Source organism: Telopea speciosissima, chromosome 1, assembly GCF_018873765.1.
Source record: "Telopea speciosissima isolate NSW1024214 ecotype Mountain lineage chromosome 1, Tspe_v1, whole genome shotgun sequence".
Classification (NCBI taxonomy): domain Eukaryota; kingdom Viridiplantae; phylum Streptophyta; class Magnoliopsida; order Proteales; family Proteaceae; genus Telopea; species Telopea speciosissima.
This window is the reverse complement of record NC_057916.1, coordinates 32,550,143-32,567,260: the sequence shown is the minus strand read 5'-3', so window position 1 is coordinate 32,567,260 and position 17,118 is coordinate 32,550,143. Positions and strand designations below refer to the sequence as shown.

The window sequence follows — 17,118 nt, the reverse complement described above, 5'->3', positions numbered from 1 at the left end:
AATTTTTGGTGGTCCCCACGGTAAGATATTAGAAGAATGTCGCATATAAATGGATCACTTTACAACTAAGCATTTCCAATTTTAAAAGCACATATGCCAAAAGCCATTATATCATTTTTCTGAAAAATTCCAACCACGAAGCCCAAGGCCCAAGGCTGATCAGCTCTAATATTTCTTTATTCGATCTCCATTAATTAATTCTCCACAGCTTTCAGCTTCGAACTTCCATCTTCAATGGCCATCCCTCTCCCGGTGATGGTTTCTTCCCTCAAGGGACAAGTCTCCATTGCATTCCCATCCAAAAAACCAGCTCCACCGCCACTCCTCTGTCAGAAGTCTCAAGCAGAGTTGGAGATATTAAAGCTTGCAACAAGAAGAAAAGTAATCACTCGTGTCCTGTCTGAGAGAAATGAGTTCATGGCGTCGATCATCACCGATCTCAATATCGAAGAAGAACAAGAGATGGAAGAAATTGAAGAGGAGATGAGAGCTAAAACAGAGAGTGATAATAATGAGAGGAGAATTGCAGAGAGTTGGCGTAAGATCCACGGCGAGGACGATTGGATTGGAATGCTTGATCCTATGGATCCACTCCTGCGTTTCGAACTGATACGATATGGTGAGATGGCTCAAGCCTGTTACGATGGTTTCGATTTCGATCCTTTCTCCAAGTACTGTGGTAGTTGCAGATTCAATCGTCGTAGGTTCTTCGAACGCCTTGGAATGACGAGTTTGGGTTACGAAGTGTCTCGCTACATCTACGCAACTTCCAACATTAATCTCCCAAATTTCTTCATGACCTCACGGTGGCCAAAGGTCTGGTCTCGTAACGCTAACTGGATCGGATACGTTGCTGTTTCCAACGACGAAACCTCAGTACGGCTAGGGCGTCGCGACATAACTATCGCCTGGAGAGGAACGGTGACACGGCTTGAATGGATCGCCGATCTCATGGATTATCTCAGACCAGTCTCATCCGATAAGATTCCTTGTCCCGATCCGTCGGTCAAGGTCGAATCGGGATTCCTTGATGTCTACACTGACAAGAACAAGAATTGCCGGTTCTGTAAGTACTCTGCAAGAGAACAGATCTTGACGGAGGTGAGAAGATTGATCCAACAGTACCCAAACGAAGAACTGAGCATCACTATCACAGGGCATAGTTTGGGTGCTGCACTGGCGGTATTGAGTGCGTACGACATCGTGGAAACCGGATTAAATCTGACGGAGGACGGTCGATCTGTACCGGTTAATGTGTTCTCTTTCTCTGGGCCCAGGGTTGGAAACTTACGGTTCAAGGAACGGCTTGAGGGTTTGGGGGTGAAGGTGTTGAGGGTGGTGAACGTTCACGATACTGTGACAAAGGTTCCTGGTCTGTTTTTTAATGAGCACGTGCCAGAGTTCCTGCAGAAGATGGCGGATGGGTTACCGTGGTGTTACTCGCACGTGGGAGTCGAGTTAGCTCTTGATCATAAGAACTCTCCTTTCTTGAAGGACACCAATGACCCTACCAATTTCCATAACTTGGAGGCTCATCTGCATTTGCTCGACGGGTTAGTCAGTCTTTTCACTCTTACCATTAGAACTTTTTGGTACTTCTGCATTTTTTACCTGGAAAATAACTTAGGCTATGATTGGTTGGCAAGAAATGGATGGAAAAGAAACGAAAAGAAAAAATTTCAAATTTTGTTGAATTTGAGGAGAGAGAGAGAGATACATAAATCTATCATTGTGTGATTATGATTTGTGTTAGGGTTGCAAAGGATCATTATCTGTTGCTGTAACTGCAGCGTTCCTGTACTCATCGTGCGGCGTTACAGGTGCCATGTGTGCACAGCAGGCCCCACATGGCACACATGGCACCTTTAGCGTCGCACGATGAGTACAGTAGCGGATAAAAATCCGGTTGCAACAAGGTCAAGTTGGGCCGAATCCCCAACACAACCTTGAATATTCTTAGTTGGGCCCAAGTTAGGCCTAGCCCGACCTTGACTCAGGGCCAGAAAAATCCAACCCTGACTCGCCTTTAGGGTCAGGCCGGGTTGACCTTGATTAGCCTTGACAATGGGGGGAAGGGAGATGCATGGGCTGGCCGCTGGCCAAGCTGGGAAGATAAAAGAGGGAAAAAAAAAATAAGAGGAAAGAAAATGAAGAAGAAGAAATAATCGAGTTTCGCTGGGTCAGGCTCAGCTCGAGGCCTCAACCCTGATCCAACCCGGCCCTAACTCAAGACCGAAAATTCTCAATCTTGACCCGTCCTCAGGGCCAAGGTATCTCAACCCAGGCCTTGTTCGAGACGTCAGGGCCAAACTTGCACCCCTAAATTTTTATGTCTTGTTATTATTATTATTTTTCTTTCTTTTCAGCCCATTTTTTGACTTATCAAACATAGCCTTAGGTTGCCAAAGGAGGTTGTTTAGGAAACTTCTTCCGTTAAGAAGAGTTACATCACTCCGTTGATCCACTGTGATTCTTACCAGTTATCACTGGGAAAGCATGTCCATAAACGAACGTGCCCCCAATGGCATGCCATCTTTTTGTTTTTTGTTTTTTTTAAATTTTTAAAGGGTTGTCTCATGGCGTGCTTTCTCATGTTTTCTCTGACTTGTTAGAAGAGTGTAAGTTACAATTTGTAAACGAAAAACCAGTCCATAGCTCAAAGCCATAAGTGTAAAGATGTATATTATGATGTCAAGATGGAGATCGATGCCGTATAAGCATCATATGCAATGGACAAGGAAACAGGTCTAGGTCACGGTCTAATTGTGTGATAGTTTTTGACTTTGACAGCTCCAAACTCTAGTGTAAGTTTCGTGTTATATTAGGTGACCAGTTTTCCTACTCCCACGGTCATGGAAGAATCTTTTGACAGATGGGTTGCTAATGGTGCATAGAAAGTATCGCCCAATAGTGGAAGGTATTTTCGACCACTTGTACCTAGTCAGGCGAATATTTATGGCCAATGATAGCCATTGTTTTCTTCCTTCACGCGACGTGAAGAAAAATTTTCTCCTATACTAATCAGAGTTTTTTTCGTGTACGGTTCCTTGACTAGTGCGGTTCTCTAGTTCCTCTCATAAGAGGAGGGTGAACCCCACCTAGGTAGACTATTTGGTCAGGAGCTCTGGGTGGATCCCACGCCCCTCTTGTGAGAGGAACTAGGGAAACGCCCTGGTCAGGGAACCATAGACGATAACGACTCATACTAGTCATGCCATGCATCAAGAATAAAGTGAAATCTAATAACGTTTTGGGAGAGGATAACGTTTTGGGAGAGGGTTCTCTACCTAGTCAGGTGGCCCTTACATAAGTGCATGGGCAATCATAGCGTCCGGTGGAGCATCAATAGGGGTGAAATTTTTACATTCATGGAGGTAGGAAGGTCATTTCGCCTCCTTTGTTTTTGACATTAGGCGCCATGTAGGGTTCTTTTTCCTTAAAATTTTAGAAAGATTTTAGTTCCATCTAGTTGGATGTGAATAATTTGATATAAAATCAAAAGAAATGTAACGCACAAGGAACAAACAATTTAAATTGAAAACAAAAGTACAAATGTGTAACCATTAAAAACAACAAATGTATAATTAATTTAAAAAATCATTTACTTAATAATTAAATATTACTTCACATTTCAATGAGTTTTTTAGATGTTAACAAATAAATAGGAATAATGCTTTAGTATCAAATCAATAATCTACTTCACTTTTCAATTGATATCTAAATGTTTTTTGTAGGTTGGATTTTTTTTTACTCACAACTAAGAAAGAAAAAAATATTTCATTCCCCTTTTTTATTTTTTTTAACTCAAAGTCAATGCTTTTTTTTTTTTTTAATCCTTTTTTAAATATCATTGGAATGGCATGAATCTAGGTCAATTAATTTGGTTAATAGAACATTATAAAATCAACATAATTAAATAATCAAATAATACTAAAGAAAATCCTTAGGTATGTAATGCTAGTAATTAAGGTGATTCTGTACACTATCTATACACCAACAGTCAAGCTTTTGCCACTTGAGAGGTTGTGTACCAATTTTAACCATATAAATATATCTAGGCATGTGTGATCTAGCCACACATCAAATTTCAGATCCAAATTCAATCATATATTCTCTCATGTAATTTGAGAATAACTTGCGAGGCTACCATTGATACTCTCTACACCAACTAGTGTAGATTGAGAACCCACCTTCATGATTTAAACTTACTTTTAGTTGTTATCGCGTATGGATAAATCTGTTTGTAACCAAGTCGGTTATAATCGATTATGGTAAATTCTTTTCTTTGCCCTTCACTACATCATTTAAATCCTCTTTTAGATGAGATTATTTCTGTAATTTTCTTACTCTCTCTCTCTCTCTCAAAAATAAAAAGTGCTTAAAAAAGATTCTTATCCTTCTTAATTTCACATCCAGTCCAAGACATAAATGAATCCAGCAAGTGGATCAAATATAGGTAGCTCATTCTTCATTAACCCCTCCGTAGACAAGTTTCTAATGAATTTGGCTCACCCCATTCATAGAGCAACAGATTATGTGGAATTGAAGTTTCATATATAGTTTTCTTCTTGAATATTCTATACCACATCAATTGAAGTTTAATAGTTTTAATTTCCTTGTGAAAATTGTGACAGGTACCATGGAAAAGGCAAGAGATTTGTGCTTTCAACTAAAAGGGACATCGCTCTAGTGAACAAAGCTGCTGATTTCTTGAAAGATCACCATTTAGTGCCACCCTTTTGGAGGCAAGACGAGAACAAGGGGATGGTGAGGAACTATGAAGGACGGTGGGTACAACCTGAAAGGCCAAAACTCGATGATCATATATCCGCAAATTGGTTTTAGCTTCTGATTTATAGAGAAGCACGTGGAACATATACATGGCTGCCAACTCTCTCTGTTCTCATGCATTCTCCTCATCAAGGTAATTTAACCCATTCTTGGAAGGGATATGGCTACAATGAAGTGAGATTGTGAGACCAGTAAAATGTGTCAATTAATTAAAGTGGCTAAGCAAATGCAAAATGTATGTACAAGAAGAAGAAATCATGGTGTAAAATAATAAGTTTTTTTTTTTTTTTTTTATAAATTTTAGGATGGGTTTGGGAACCCTAGGATGGTGGGTGAACCGTCTTTTATGAGCGAAGGAAAATTTGGCCCTTTTTTTTTTTTTTGGTGAACCATTGTGGCATGCTTCATCATTCAAAGGAGGTGGGGGAGGGGGAGAGGGGAATGTCAATGCAGGTGCCTCGCTATGTTAGCTTGTATTTTTGGTTTTTTAATATAAATCTCTATTTGAGTAATATAGTTAAAGAAAAAATTAGTTGAATAATTTGGTAAATTATAACGTAACTTGGAATAATCTTATAGTTTCGTGATATACAACTAAATGGTCCACCATTTTGAGCCACATGGAGAGTTGATCATGATAGACTGATTGTCGCTAGGGTGGTATACAATACCTTTGCTAAGGAGACACGATGAGTTTGGTTTCATCACCTATTTTTCAGGTTTATCCCTTAAAATAAAGATGTCAAAGTGGACTTCTCAATCTTTTTTGCCCGCATGGAAAAATGCATTTAGACTAAAATTTATAAAAGATTAATTAATGATATAGACAATAAGTTTAGAAAATTTGAGCACCAATTAAGTTGTTGGAGTCTTGTTGTACCTGGAAACTAGGGGTGTCAACGGGCCGGTTTCGGTTCGGGCTTTTCGATTTCGATGTGACTTTTATACAAATCGAAACCAAACCATTAAGAAATGTTCGGTTTCGGTGCGGTTTCGGTTTTGGTGCGGTTTGGTTTTGGGTCGATTTCGATTTATGACAACGGTTTGGATTCGGTTTGGTACCGATTTTATATGACTACTAAGATTCGATAAGTGCTTATTTTTTTTTCTTTCTCTTATAAGAACAACATTTGAACATTAGATAAAAGTTCATATCATATGGAAGTGGAACTCAAGAAGATTTTCAAATGCAATTACAAGATGTGACCCACTTAAAAGTCCATGCAACATCTACTTAAAAATTCATGCAACATTTACTTAAAAGTCCATACAACATTGAACATCCACTTAAAAGTTTTAAAAGTTCAACATTTAAAAATTCATGCAACATTTATTTAAAAGTCCATACAACATTGAACATCCACTTAAAAGTCTTAAAAGTTCAACATTAAGAATTAATGTTCCCTTAAAATAATTATGTTCTTCATTCCTCAAGAACGATAACACAACATAAGACTTGAGAGTTGAGACCAAAAGTGAAATAACATGTCCTGCACACACAAGAATAAAAAAAGTATATATATTTAACTCCAAAGATCAACAATTGTTATATTTTCTTAAGAATCAAATAATAAATAGTGAAATGTGTGCAAATGCAAACTACCTTTTCAACAGGCTCGAGCAAATCCTTCTCTATCTATTATAACCTGAAGGCTCACCAGTGTCCGGTCTCCCTTTCAATCTGCAACCGTCCAAGCACATTTCCTAGCGCGTTGTCCACATCAACGGGATCATCAACATGTTCAGCTACATACATAAGAATATAAGATAGTAATTTAGCAACTAAAGTAAGCAAAAATGAAAAATAACTTAATGGAAATTGAAAAATTACATCTGAAATCTATATCAAACATCCAGTCTCGAAGACATATCAGTGCTTCAGCGTTGGTAGGTAGTAGTTTGCTCCGATATTTGTCAATAACACGACCCCCAACGCTAAAAGCTGACTCAGATGCAACCGTTGAAACTGGTATAACTAAGACATCACGAGCCATCCGAACCACATCTGGATACCTTGACTCATTCGCCTTCCAAAAAGCCAACACATCATACTCATCATCATGATCACTGAATGGAATCTTGGGTTCATCTAGATACACATCTAGTTGAGATTTAGTTCCATTATCTGCCCCAGCAATCACAGATTGCATAAATTCCTATAGAAATTGAAAAATATGAGTCATTAATAAGATTAGCAATGAATATGGAAACTTGCAACTTAAAAAATAAATCAAAATTACAAGAAATGTAAAATTTACTTACAGTTCTGGTTCTAGATTTCCCAGGACGAGTGAACAGTACTGGAATCTCATAATCACTTGCATTCATACTCTTGTATTCATTAAAAAGCTGATACAAAGCAGATTTCACATTGTTTCCCATATCAATTCCAGTTGGGTCCAAAGGAGCAAGCTTAGCAAATGCCCAAGTCACAAAACTAAGTTTGTAACGAAGATCGAACACCAAGGCAATGGTCAAAATTGGACTATAGTTCCTCCACTATTTGTCAAATTTCTTTTTCATTTCAATTGCCATTGGCCTCATAAAACTAAGCCCATGTGATACCTCTTCTAACAAACTTTTGTGAATCTCCCAAAAATTTTCAAAATAGAAATTTGATGTAGGATACTTAGAACCTGAAAGCAAAACAGTGATTTCATAGAAGGGATGCAAAAAACCCATCAATTTTTCAATCTTTAACCATTGATCAGAATCTGGACAAGTTTTATAATTGTCCTCCACTAGTCCCAGGTTCTCAAATGCTTTCCGATAAAATAAAGCAGAATTAAGCATGATATAAGTTGAGTTCCACCTTGTGGTGACATCTCCATGCAACCCCTTACTACTTGGTAATGACAATTGCTTACAAATATCCAAGAATTTCATTTTCCTTGCTTGTGATCCTTTCACATAGGCTATACTAGATCGAATCAATGCCACAAACTCGTCTATGTGCTTTAGTCCATCTTGTACAATGAGATTGAGAATATGAGCACAACACCTATTATGAAAGAATTCTCCTTTACATAAAAGAGCATTCTTCAAATTCAGATTTCTCTTCAACAACTCAACAAAGCTGAAATTAGAAGTAGCATTATCCAAAGTAATTGAAAACAATTTCCAATCAATACCCCACTCAGACAAGATCTTTGAAACCATTTCACAAATATTGATGCCAGTATGTGGAGGTGGCATGATGCAAAACTTCAATAATTTCTTATGCAACACCCAATCCTTATCAATATAATGGCCAGTCAAAGATAAGTATCCATCATTGGTGATGGATGTCCATAGATCACTTGTCAAAGAAATCTTCCCATTAAATGACTTGAGTAGATTATGGATTCTACTGGACTCCAAATTGTAAAACTTCAAAATCTCCGCCATTTGTGTGTTGCGGGTAATATGGGTGTAGTCAGGAAAAATGTATGTGATTAATTCCCTAAACTCCTCATACTCAACAAAGATTAAAGGTAACTCATGTCTCACAATAAGCCTCGTGACCTTATCACGCACCCAGACTTGGTCAACCTTTTTATCTCTTAACATTAATTTCTCATCATTAACACCCAGAGTCATTTGGGTTGGTCCTTTATTTTCCCGTTTTGGGCAATGTAAAATATGTCTCCTAAGGGTTCCAGTTCCATTAGTAGTACTATCACCCTTATAGATTTGCCTACACCTATTGCATTTCGCTCGTTCCTTCCATCACTAAAACCCTTCCCCTCAAGAATTTCAAACTCCTCCCAAACAATACTCCTTCTTTTCTTCTTGGTAACATCTATTTCAACAGTTGTTGTGCCAGCAGGTTCTGTTGCTGAAATTCCAAGAATGTAAAGTCCATCATCGGACATCACATCAGCATCTGACCCACAATCGGGCTCATCTTCCATGTTGACTTGTGTGTTGGACATTTCTATAACTATAATTAATAGAAAAACATATAACAAAAAGAAAGATTTTAACAACAATATTTGTGAATTTGTGACAAGTGTTGTCATATAATGACTCAGAACTTGAACTTAAGGCTTAGCAAATAAAAATCTAAGATTCTAAGTAGGAAAAGAAAGTGTTGAAGTATCAAAATCAGAAGTTCAAGAAAGTTCCTATTGCTCCCCAATTCAATAAATAAAAGTGTGAAATACCAATAAAACTGCAATGTCCTCCAATCTGACTCAAGTCACTTGGAAGGGTATGAGATGGGACGAACTTGAGCTATGATTAGTTGATTACCCATAGGTCATAGGACTTTAAAAAGCCAGGCTATGCAAGGGAATTCAAAACTTTACCACTTTGAGTTTATTATCCAATGATGCACTCCCTTTGATCAACAAATGCTTAGTGATACAATCATTCCAGTTATGGGAGAGTAAGAGAGTATATAACCCACAAGACTAGAAGACACTTCATGAAATGTGGAGGTGTAGAGTATTTAACTGAACAACTTTAACCATCATTTTAAAATTAAATTAAAACATCTCTTTTCTTCAATTACATGATATCAGTAATCAACAGTTGAGGAAATAAGCATGTGGCTATTTATAACACCAACTAATTAATATGTGGACTAAGACACGTATGCAATACAGTCAATGGATTTTGCCAGGCTGGGAGTGTTTAGATCATTTACCTAATTTCCATTTTAACTCACAAATTGGTTCCTAGCAAACCAGTCCCAAGTTGAACCTTCAAAGAGGTGAGTATATATTTCTAGAACAAGAGTAGTGTGAAACTCACACTCAAAAATCTAGAAAGACTGGCAAGGTTGGGGGGGGGGGGGGTTGGATGAAAAGGGACAGAGGATAGAATCCAGATAAACAAAAGGAATCCAAAATAATTATTTCCGTAGACCTGCCAAATGCTATCCATCAAACATCATTCAAATCTCATGAAAAAGCAACATAACTACTCAACAGTACCAATAAATCCAATTTCTCGTAAAACAAAGATCACTGAGAATTAAAGAACAATCTTAAGTATAAGTGTATAATTGTATAAGTATCACAAAATTTCAGAACCTCAACAATCAGTTTGAATCTGAAGATCCAAAAAAAAAGAAGTTCAGAAGAAACTAATTCCAAAAACAAAACAAAGCAGTGACACAGAAATTAGAAATGAAGAATCAGGAGTTGAGATTGGAAAAAAGAAGAAGGAATAATCAGAACCTAACTCCGGTGCTGCCGAGTGACCTTGAGGCTTGATTGCTTGAATAGTTTAACTCTTGAAGCTTGAGTGTCGTTGAGGGACTGAGGAGTGAGGAGTGAGGACTGAGGAAGTGAGGAGTGTCGCTGCCGCTACTGCCGCTGCCACTGCTGCCGCTGCCACTGCCGCTGCCGCTGAGAGTCGAGAATAGAGAACTCGAGACGAGAGAGGAGAGACTGAGAGAGTGAAAGAGATTAGGCCATTAGGGCATTTAGGGGGGAGTAAGTGATTTTCGGGTCTAACGGTTCGGGTTGGGTTCGGGCCTAACAGTTCGGGTTTGCGGTGCACCGTCGGTCTAGCCCAGACCGAACCGAACCCGATTGATATCTGAATCCACAAACCGAACCCAAACCACTAAGGGATCGGTCCGGTGTGGTCCGGGCTCGTTCGGGTCGGTTCGGGCCGGTTTCAACGGGTCGGGCTGGGTATTGACACCCCTACTGGAAACAAACATTGCTATTAGGGAAAATATCATTCCCCTCCCCTCTAAGGTTGCCTAATATCAATCCAATACCCAAGTTTTGAAAAATATCACTCTTTCCCCTACTTTATAAAGATTATATCAACCGTACCCTAACTGATTAAAAACACCATTATGTGATGATGTGGCATGTATAAAATTTTAAAAATCCCAAAATACCCTTTCCTATGTACGCTGTTTCTTCTTCTTGTTCTTCTTCTTCCTCCGCCAGCACCACCATCATCGCCACCACTGTCGGGAAAAAATCGGCGGAGCAGCTGATTCCAATTTGTGAGCAAGCCAAGACCAAACACTGCTAAGCTCTCTGCTCACCTATTTGTATCCAATTTTCGTTCACCTTCCCTCAGTTGAAATCTCTTCAACTATTCCATAAACTTCCACCTCAAAGCGCGATTTGAAGCTTCTTCAAGTTATTTTCTCTTTCCTGTTTTTTGTTTGTGCAGATTAAAACGTGGTTCAGAAACATCTACATGAGCTATTAGTTGAAGATCAAGAACCTTTCGTACTGCAGAACTACATTGAAGAGAGACGATGCCAGCTGAAAAGATCGGTACCCAGAGGCCAATTACAGGTTAAGACGCGGAAACCCATCTCCGAGAACTCGAGTTTTCCTGCTAGCTTCTGTAGAAATGCTTTCCTTTTCTCCTTTCACGACTCTCCGGACGTGAGAAAATCCCCTCTTTTCGGTTTCTCTTCCCCCATTGAAAAGCCCTTGTAGAAACTCGAATTCGCTTTTCATTCATATCTCATCGAAGACGGCAGCCCTGTTGCTTGATGCTGCACTCCGGATTCAGAAGCAACCATCTTCCTCGAAAACCACTGGGAAGACTCTGGGTTCTGGGTTTATCGGATCAATATTAAAGAGGATAAATGAGATTGAGACTCGACATTCAGTTTCGTTATGCCTACTCTTTTGGCCAATTGGAATTGTTACTCATATGTGAACAAAGTTACTGACCAAAAGAATGGAGAATACCGAGCAAAGCCTTGAATAACAATACATTTATGCAATTCTGAAATACATCTTGAACAATCAATAGCTACTTTATCTGAGAATGCAATCAATATTTCTCGTTAAAAAAAAAAAAAAAACCTCCGGAAGCGGAATCGAAAGCCACAAATCAAAGGGAACGAGATGAGGGTCTCGGTGAAGGATATCTTGAGGTGGGATTCGTCTGATGGGCGCACAGCATTTACAATAGAGAGGCGGCAAGACCGAAAAGAGACAATATATCAAAGCTTTGGACGGAAACAGGGTTGTTTCTGAGATGGGTTTATCTTGCTCGTGTAACAGCACACTTAGCAGTGTCTGGTCTGAGAGTAATGAAGATAAATCCGAAGATTTGGAGACTTCGAGTAGCAGAGCAGGTCCGATGAAGACTGCTAAGAGATGAAATTCCTAGTTGACGAGATGATGATGTTGGCGGAAGAAGATGAAGTAGAAACGGAGAGAGGAAAGGGTATTTTGGGATTTTTAAAATTTTATACATGCCACATCATCACATAATGGTGTTTTTTAACGGGGTGCGGTTGATATAATCTTTATAAAGTAGGGGAGGGGGTAGATATTTTTCAAAACTTGGGTACTAGATTGATATTAGGCAAACTTAGAGAGGAAGGGGATGATATTTTCCCTTGATATTATTATCATTAGATGAAGGGGTTTTCTTATTGATACTCCTCAAAGTGTCAAATAATTTATACTTTTATTTTTTATCATTTTGATGTGATACAATTTTTTTCTCCCAATGAGGGTATTATTGTCATCTCACATGTTTACTCGAAAAACATGCATGACAATGACATCTTTTAATAATGATATAATGATATGTTATTTTTCATTTATTTTTTAAAACCGTTTTATACCCCTATCTTAAAAGGTGTCAATTGTCAAGTTCTAAATAGACCTATAGACGCTCCCTTAAATGAAATAGATATATATTAATGAACTAAGTTTCCCTCCATCACCCGATGAATGGATTCCCAACTTCCAAGAATTAGCAAACCCCTTCTAGGTTTTAGTATTTTCTCCCAAATGCCCTCTGATATCTCACTATGTGCATCTAAACATGCCTCGGTGAATGGATTCCCATTTTCCATGGCTGAAGAGAAACTCTGTCCTATATTAATTGTATCAAATCTAGAATTGAGGAAATGGATCATATGAAGTGGACTATAGATCTTAACATGTGTACAACAATATTTTTTTGATAAAATAAAATAATAACATTTGAGCTTCAGAAATCCACGATTTTTAATACTCCATCTCTACCTCAAAGATTGTCCATTCCAAGGGTTTTGGCTGTTCCTAAATATGGGCTCTTAATTTTTAAGGAATTTAATTTACGGAAGAAGAAGCTTGAAAGATAGTAATACGGGTGCAAGTTTGGCCCTGTAGGCCCGAACCTGCCCTGTCCCGCCCTGAGCCTGAACAGGGCCTGGGCTGAGATATTTAGCCCTAAGGACGGGTCAAGGTTGAAAATTTCTGGCCCTGAGTCAGGGTCGGGTCAGGTTAGGGTTGAGGCTTCGGATTCAGCTTGGCCTGGCTCGGCCCGACCCTGATTTAAGTTATACTATAAAATATATGTTGATATAATATATACATTATAAACTTTAAATATCACCCACTTTTTTTTATATAATATATTATATATGAAGACAATAAGTGATATAATACATTTTCTTATAATGTTATTTTATGTAAAATTGATATTGTTCTCCCCGACCCGACCCTAAGGGCGGGTCAGGGTTGGATTTTTCTGGCCCTGAGTCAGGGTCGGGTCGGGCCTAGGCCTAGCTAAGGGAACTTAGGGTTGGGCTAAGGTTCTATAAAGCCCGACCCAACCCAACCCAGTTGCAGCCCTAGATAGCATGGTCTCTGTGCCAAGACACAAGGTGGGGGAGGTGAATTTACTCCCTTGCCCCTCATGAAAGGTTAAAATCTTGCTCCTATTGATGCTTTTGTGCACACTCCCATTAGCTCCCGTGCTAGCATAGAGCCACGTTACATTTTAGAGAGCCCTCTCTCTTTAATTTAATGTATAATCTTGGTCATGTGCATTTTGCCTACCATCTACACAAACAAATTAGGAATCTGGGTTGAAAAGGAAAAATAATTTGAAGAAAGTGAAAACCTTCTAGACAAAGGGAACCAGGAACATGTTCGCGTACGTGAACGTACGAGAATGGCTCACAGCTGTTCAGATGGAATCCACTCCATGTGGGTCCCACAGAGTGGATTCCATTTGAAAGGCTGTGAGCTGTTCTCATACGTTCATGTACGATGAACGTGAGCCCAACTCGACAAAGGTAGTGTTCAATTAACAATTTGAAGCAATTTAATGCATGACCCCTGCTTGCCATATATGAATGTTAACCAAAAAAGACAAGTTAAAAACGCAACATTCATACACAAAACGCAACATTCACACGGGTTAGTCCATGTGATAGAGGACTAGACAAATATCTCATTGGTACAATTTCAACTTATAATGAGTAGAAAAAGGAGTTAAAATTACAAAATATGTTATTTTATATTTTTATATTCATCTCCATTTGATGATATTGTGGTAATTTTATTATAACTTTTAGGGAAGTAGTTTTCTATCCGGGAGTGTGGCCTACGCCTACACTCCCATGTGTCTATCTCTCTCCTCCTCAAAATAAGGGGGTTGAAGTGTCTTTTCAAATGGGGAGGAGAGAGATAGACTCATGGGAGTGCTGGCATAGGCCACCCTCCCGGATAGAGAATTTTCTCCCAAACTTTTAACTTAGAGTTTGAGTAACTTTTGTTACTTATTTTGGACTAAAATTTGACTAGTAAGATATATATGGAGTCCTCTATCACATAAATTAATGCGATTAATCCATGTTATACCAAGTAGCAAATAGTGAAACATTATACATCACTAAACATAGTAGTGCCTAGAAGGACCCATAAATTACAAAAAATAAAAACCTAATAATAATGTACCGGATCATCAATTCACACGCGCATTGTCGATTGTTCATCTACTATCCATGAAGTCCACTTATCAATGACACTCACTTTCACAGGGTGTACTGTACTACTTCTGTCACGCCCTGAATTCCGAACCACCGGAATCTGTGATCGGAGCATACAAATACGTTCTCGCACTAGCGTCAGGATCACAGATGCAATAGTTAAGCTAACTCATCCACACCGCACAAGACATAAATGATCAGAAGAGAATATATTATAATTAAATCAGAGTATCAGAAGCTAAATGATAATGTAATAACATAACAGTTAATGTTTATCCCTGTTCAATAATCCGTCACAAACATACTCGAAACCATGATGACATCCCATCAGGACTTATGTATTACATAGTATGTAAATAATACATTCTTCATGACGGGATCAAAATAATGAAGTAGTTAGTACCCAAAAGTAATATCCAAAAAGGGACCACCGGCCCAATATCTTAAGAAGCTACTCTCCTAAGTAGCAAGTCTCACACTAGCAGTCTGGTCCGTGCTCCCCTTCCTTAGGGGCCCACCAGTCCTCGCCATTGCAACCCTTAGAGGCCCTGGGCTCCGAGCCGCTTGGCTCTACCAAACCTGCATCATAATCTAAAAAGAAGTTTCCACGAGGGGTGAGCTCCACTGAGCCCAATGAGTAAATCGAATCATGCAAAGGGTTACAATATGCATGGATGATAATGTTATGATGCATAAATCAATGATTACATGTGCACCTAACTCTAACCTCTAAGTCAGGTATAGTACTACTGCAACACCCTAGGTAGCATCCCCGGCCCTCCACCTCTCACGGATGGCCTATCCGACGATGTCAAACCCGAGTTGCGCTGGGAGCTTGCCGGTCCCGATCCTCGATCAGACTTGCCGGTCCTAGTACCTCAACTGGAATCACTGGTTTACCCAACAAACCCCCAAGGTTAACCCCCCTGCCACGGTTCCGGTCCTCGATCGAAATTGCCGATCCCAGTCCTCAATCGGAATAGCTGGTTTCCCCGTGGTGGGTCATCCAACACGTAAACCTCTATTGGAGAGGGTCGTAGCACTGGGTACAGAATGCCTAGCCAACAACACCTACTGTCTAGTGGTGTGCATACACTGTACATATGGATTCCATCATTATCAGATCGCACAACATTGTCATTCGCAATATACATCACTGTACTCTCAATCAAATATCACATCATAACAATAATAGAAAGTAAAGTGCATCTTAGTATCTACACCTCAACATGGGAGAGTCTCCATTATCAAACAATAGATTTTCGACAAGTAAACATACATGTACGTGTATGGCAATCATATAATGAAATGCAAGTAGGTTCGGGTATCCGATTTTCTCACCTTGAGTTTTGGTTTGATCGAGTCGTGGGTGATCTGGCGTGCTAGAATGTGAGTCGACCCCCATGTTTGGGTGCCCTAGATGCACAAAAAGACACACAAGAGGCTACTACTAAGATTCCCAAAAGGATATGAATCAATAGGAGTTCAAAAAGGTTAATATTGCAAAACGGTAGAAGCAATATCTGAAAACGGTAGAAGGGTTCTGGGTTGTTTCTACCGTTTTCATTCTACCTTTTTAAGCAGAGAGAAAAAGGTAGAAAGGCAGATCTGAAAAAGGTAGAAGGGCACCTGGGTTGCTTCTATCGTTTTCAGCCGACTGCATCTACCTTTTTACAGAAAAGACTTACATTGAATACTTGGCTTGGGCTTTGGTTTCATGGCTCAAATGGGTATATCCTAGGGTTATACCATACTATTATGGTTAGAGTTATCACCCAAATCTAGGGTTTTAGGTCTCTTAAACAAGAGGGTTTATAAACCTAAGCTTACACATGAGATGGGTTATAGATTTGAAATCAAGGAACCCTAGCTTATGTATTCTTGAGCTAGAGTTGGCATTGATGGCTTAGGTCACCAAATGGGGAGGATGGAAGCCTTTACTTACCACTTCAAGGAGGTTTTAGTACCTTCCATTAATGGTTTTTCCAATAGGTTGGTGAAGCCATTGATGATAGGACACCACCCAAAATCCAAGGATGGAGCGGTAAAATGGAGATGAGAAAAGTAATGGTGGTTAGGTGAGGGACTTACCAAATGGGGATGATGAGTGAGTGAATCCTCCTCCCTTCCACACTTCCTTTTTCCTCTGCTTCTTTCTCTTCTTTTCTCCTCAAATTGATTTAGGTTTAGAGTGAGATGGGAATAGTGGTTTTGGTGTTATCTATCCCAAAAGGTCCCTAGGGGCATGTTTGGCTGGGTGTTGGTCCTTAGGCCTAAATGTTCTAGGGTGTGTTTGGTTGAACACCAATTTTTAGGTTCAAGTTCAAGTTATGGGGCCTCAACATAATGAGGTCCACATGCCATCTCTATCTTTAATTAAAGAGGTGCTACACACCCAAGCCCAATCAATTATCTATGCTTTAAATGGAGTATAAGAATAATGGATTACTCCCAGTCGTCGTAAAACGATACATCGAATCGGGCCGGGCCCCACGGGTCCACCTGCGGAGGGTAAGCCAAAAACACTTCTTTGTTGATAAACTTTCCCCTGTCCTTGTCGATGAACCTATCCTTGACGACCTCCCCCGTCTCAAAGTTAACGATCGTATGGGACGGTTTGAGAATCATTGCCCATAGTT

At 39.4% G+C, this 17,118-nt stretch overlaps 1 protein-coding gene across 1 annotated transcript; it reads left to right on the top strand.

Annotated features, from left to right (window-relative positions):
• The first annotated feature begins 211 nt into the window (after positions 1-211).
• On the top strand, positions 212-4,845 carry LOC122648524 (phospholipase A1-Igamma2, chloroplastic-like). The gene is made up of 2 exons (XM_043841737.1): positions 212-1,553; positions 4,635-4,845. The coding sequence occupies exons 1-2, from the start codon at positions 235-237 to the stop codon at positions 4,843-4,845; spliced, it is 1,530 nt and encodes a 509-aa protein (XP_043697672.1). The 5' UTR covers positions 212-234.
• The last annotated feature ends 12,273 nt before the right edge of the window (positions 4,846-17,118 follow it).

What these genes read in the sequence shown, in the direction of transcription:
- LOC122648524 (XM_043841737.1), top strand. Translation starts at nt 235, where the DNA reads ATGGCCATCCCTCTCCCGGTGATGGTTTCTTCCCTCAAGGGACAAGTC. An exon ending in CATCTGCATTTGCTCGACGG is followed by an intron (nt 1,554 to 4,634) that starts GTTAGTCAGTCT and finishes AAATTGTGACAG; the next exon opens with GTACCATGGAAAAGGCAAGA.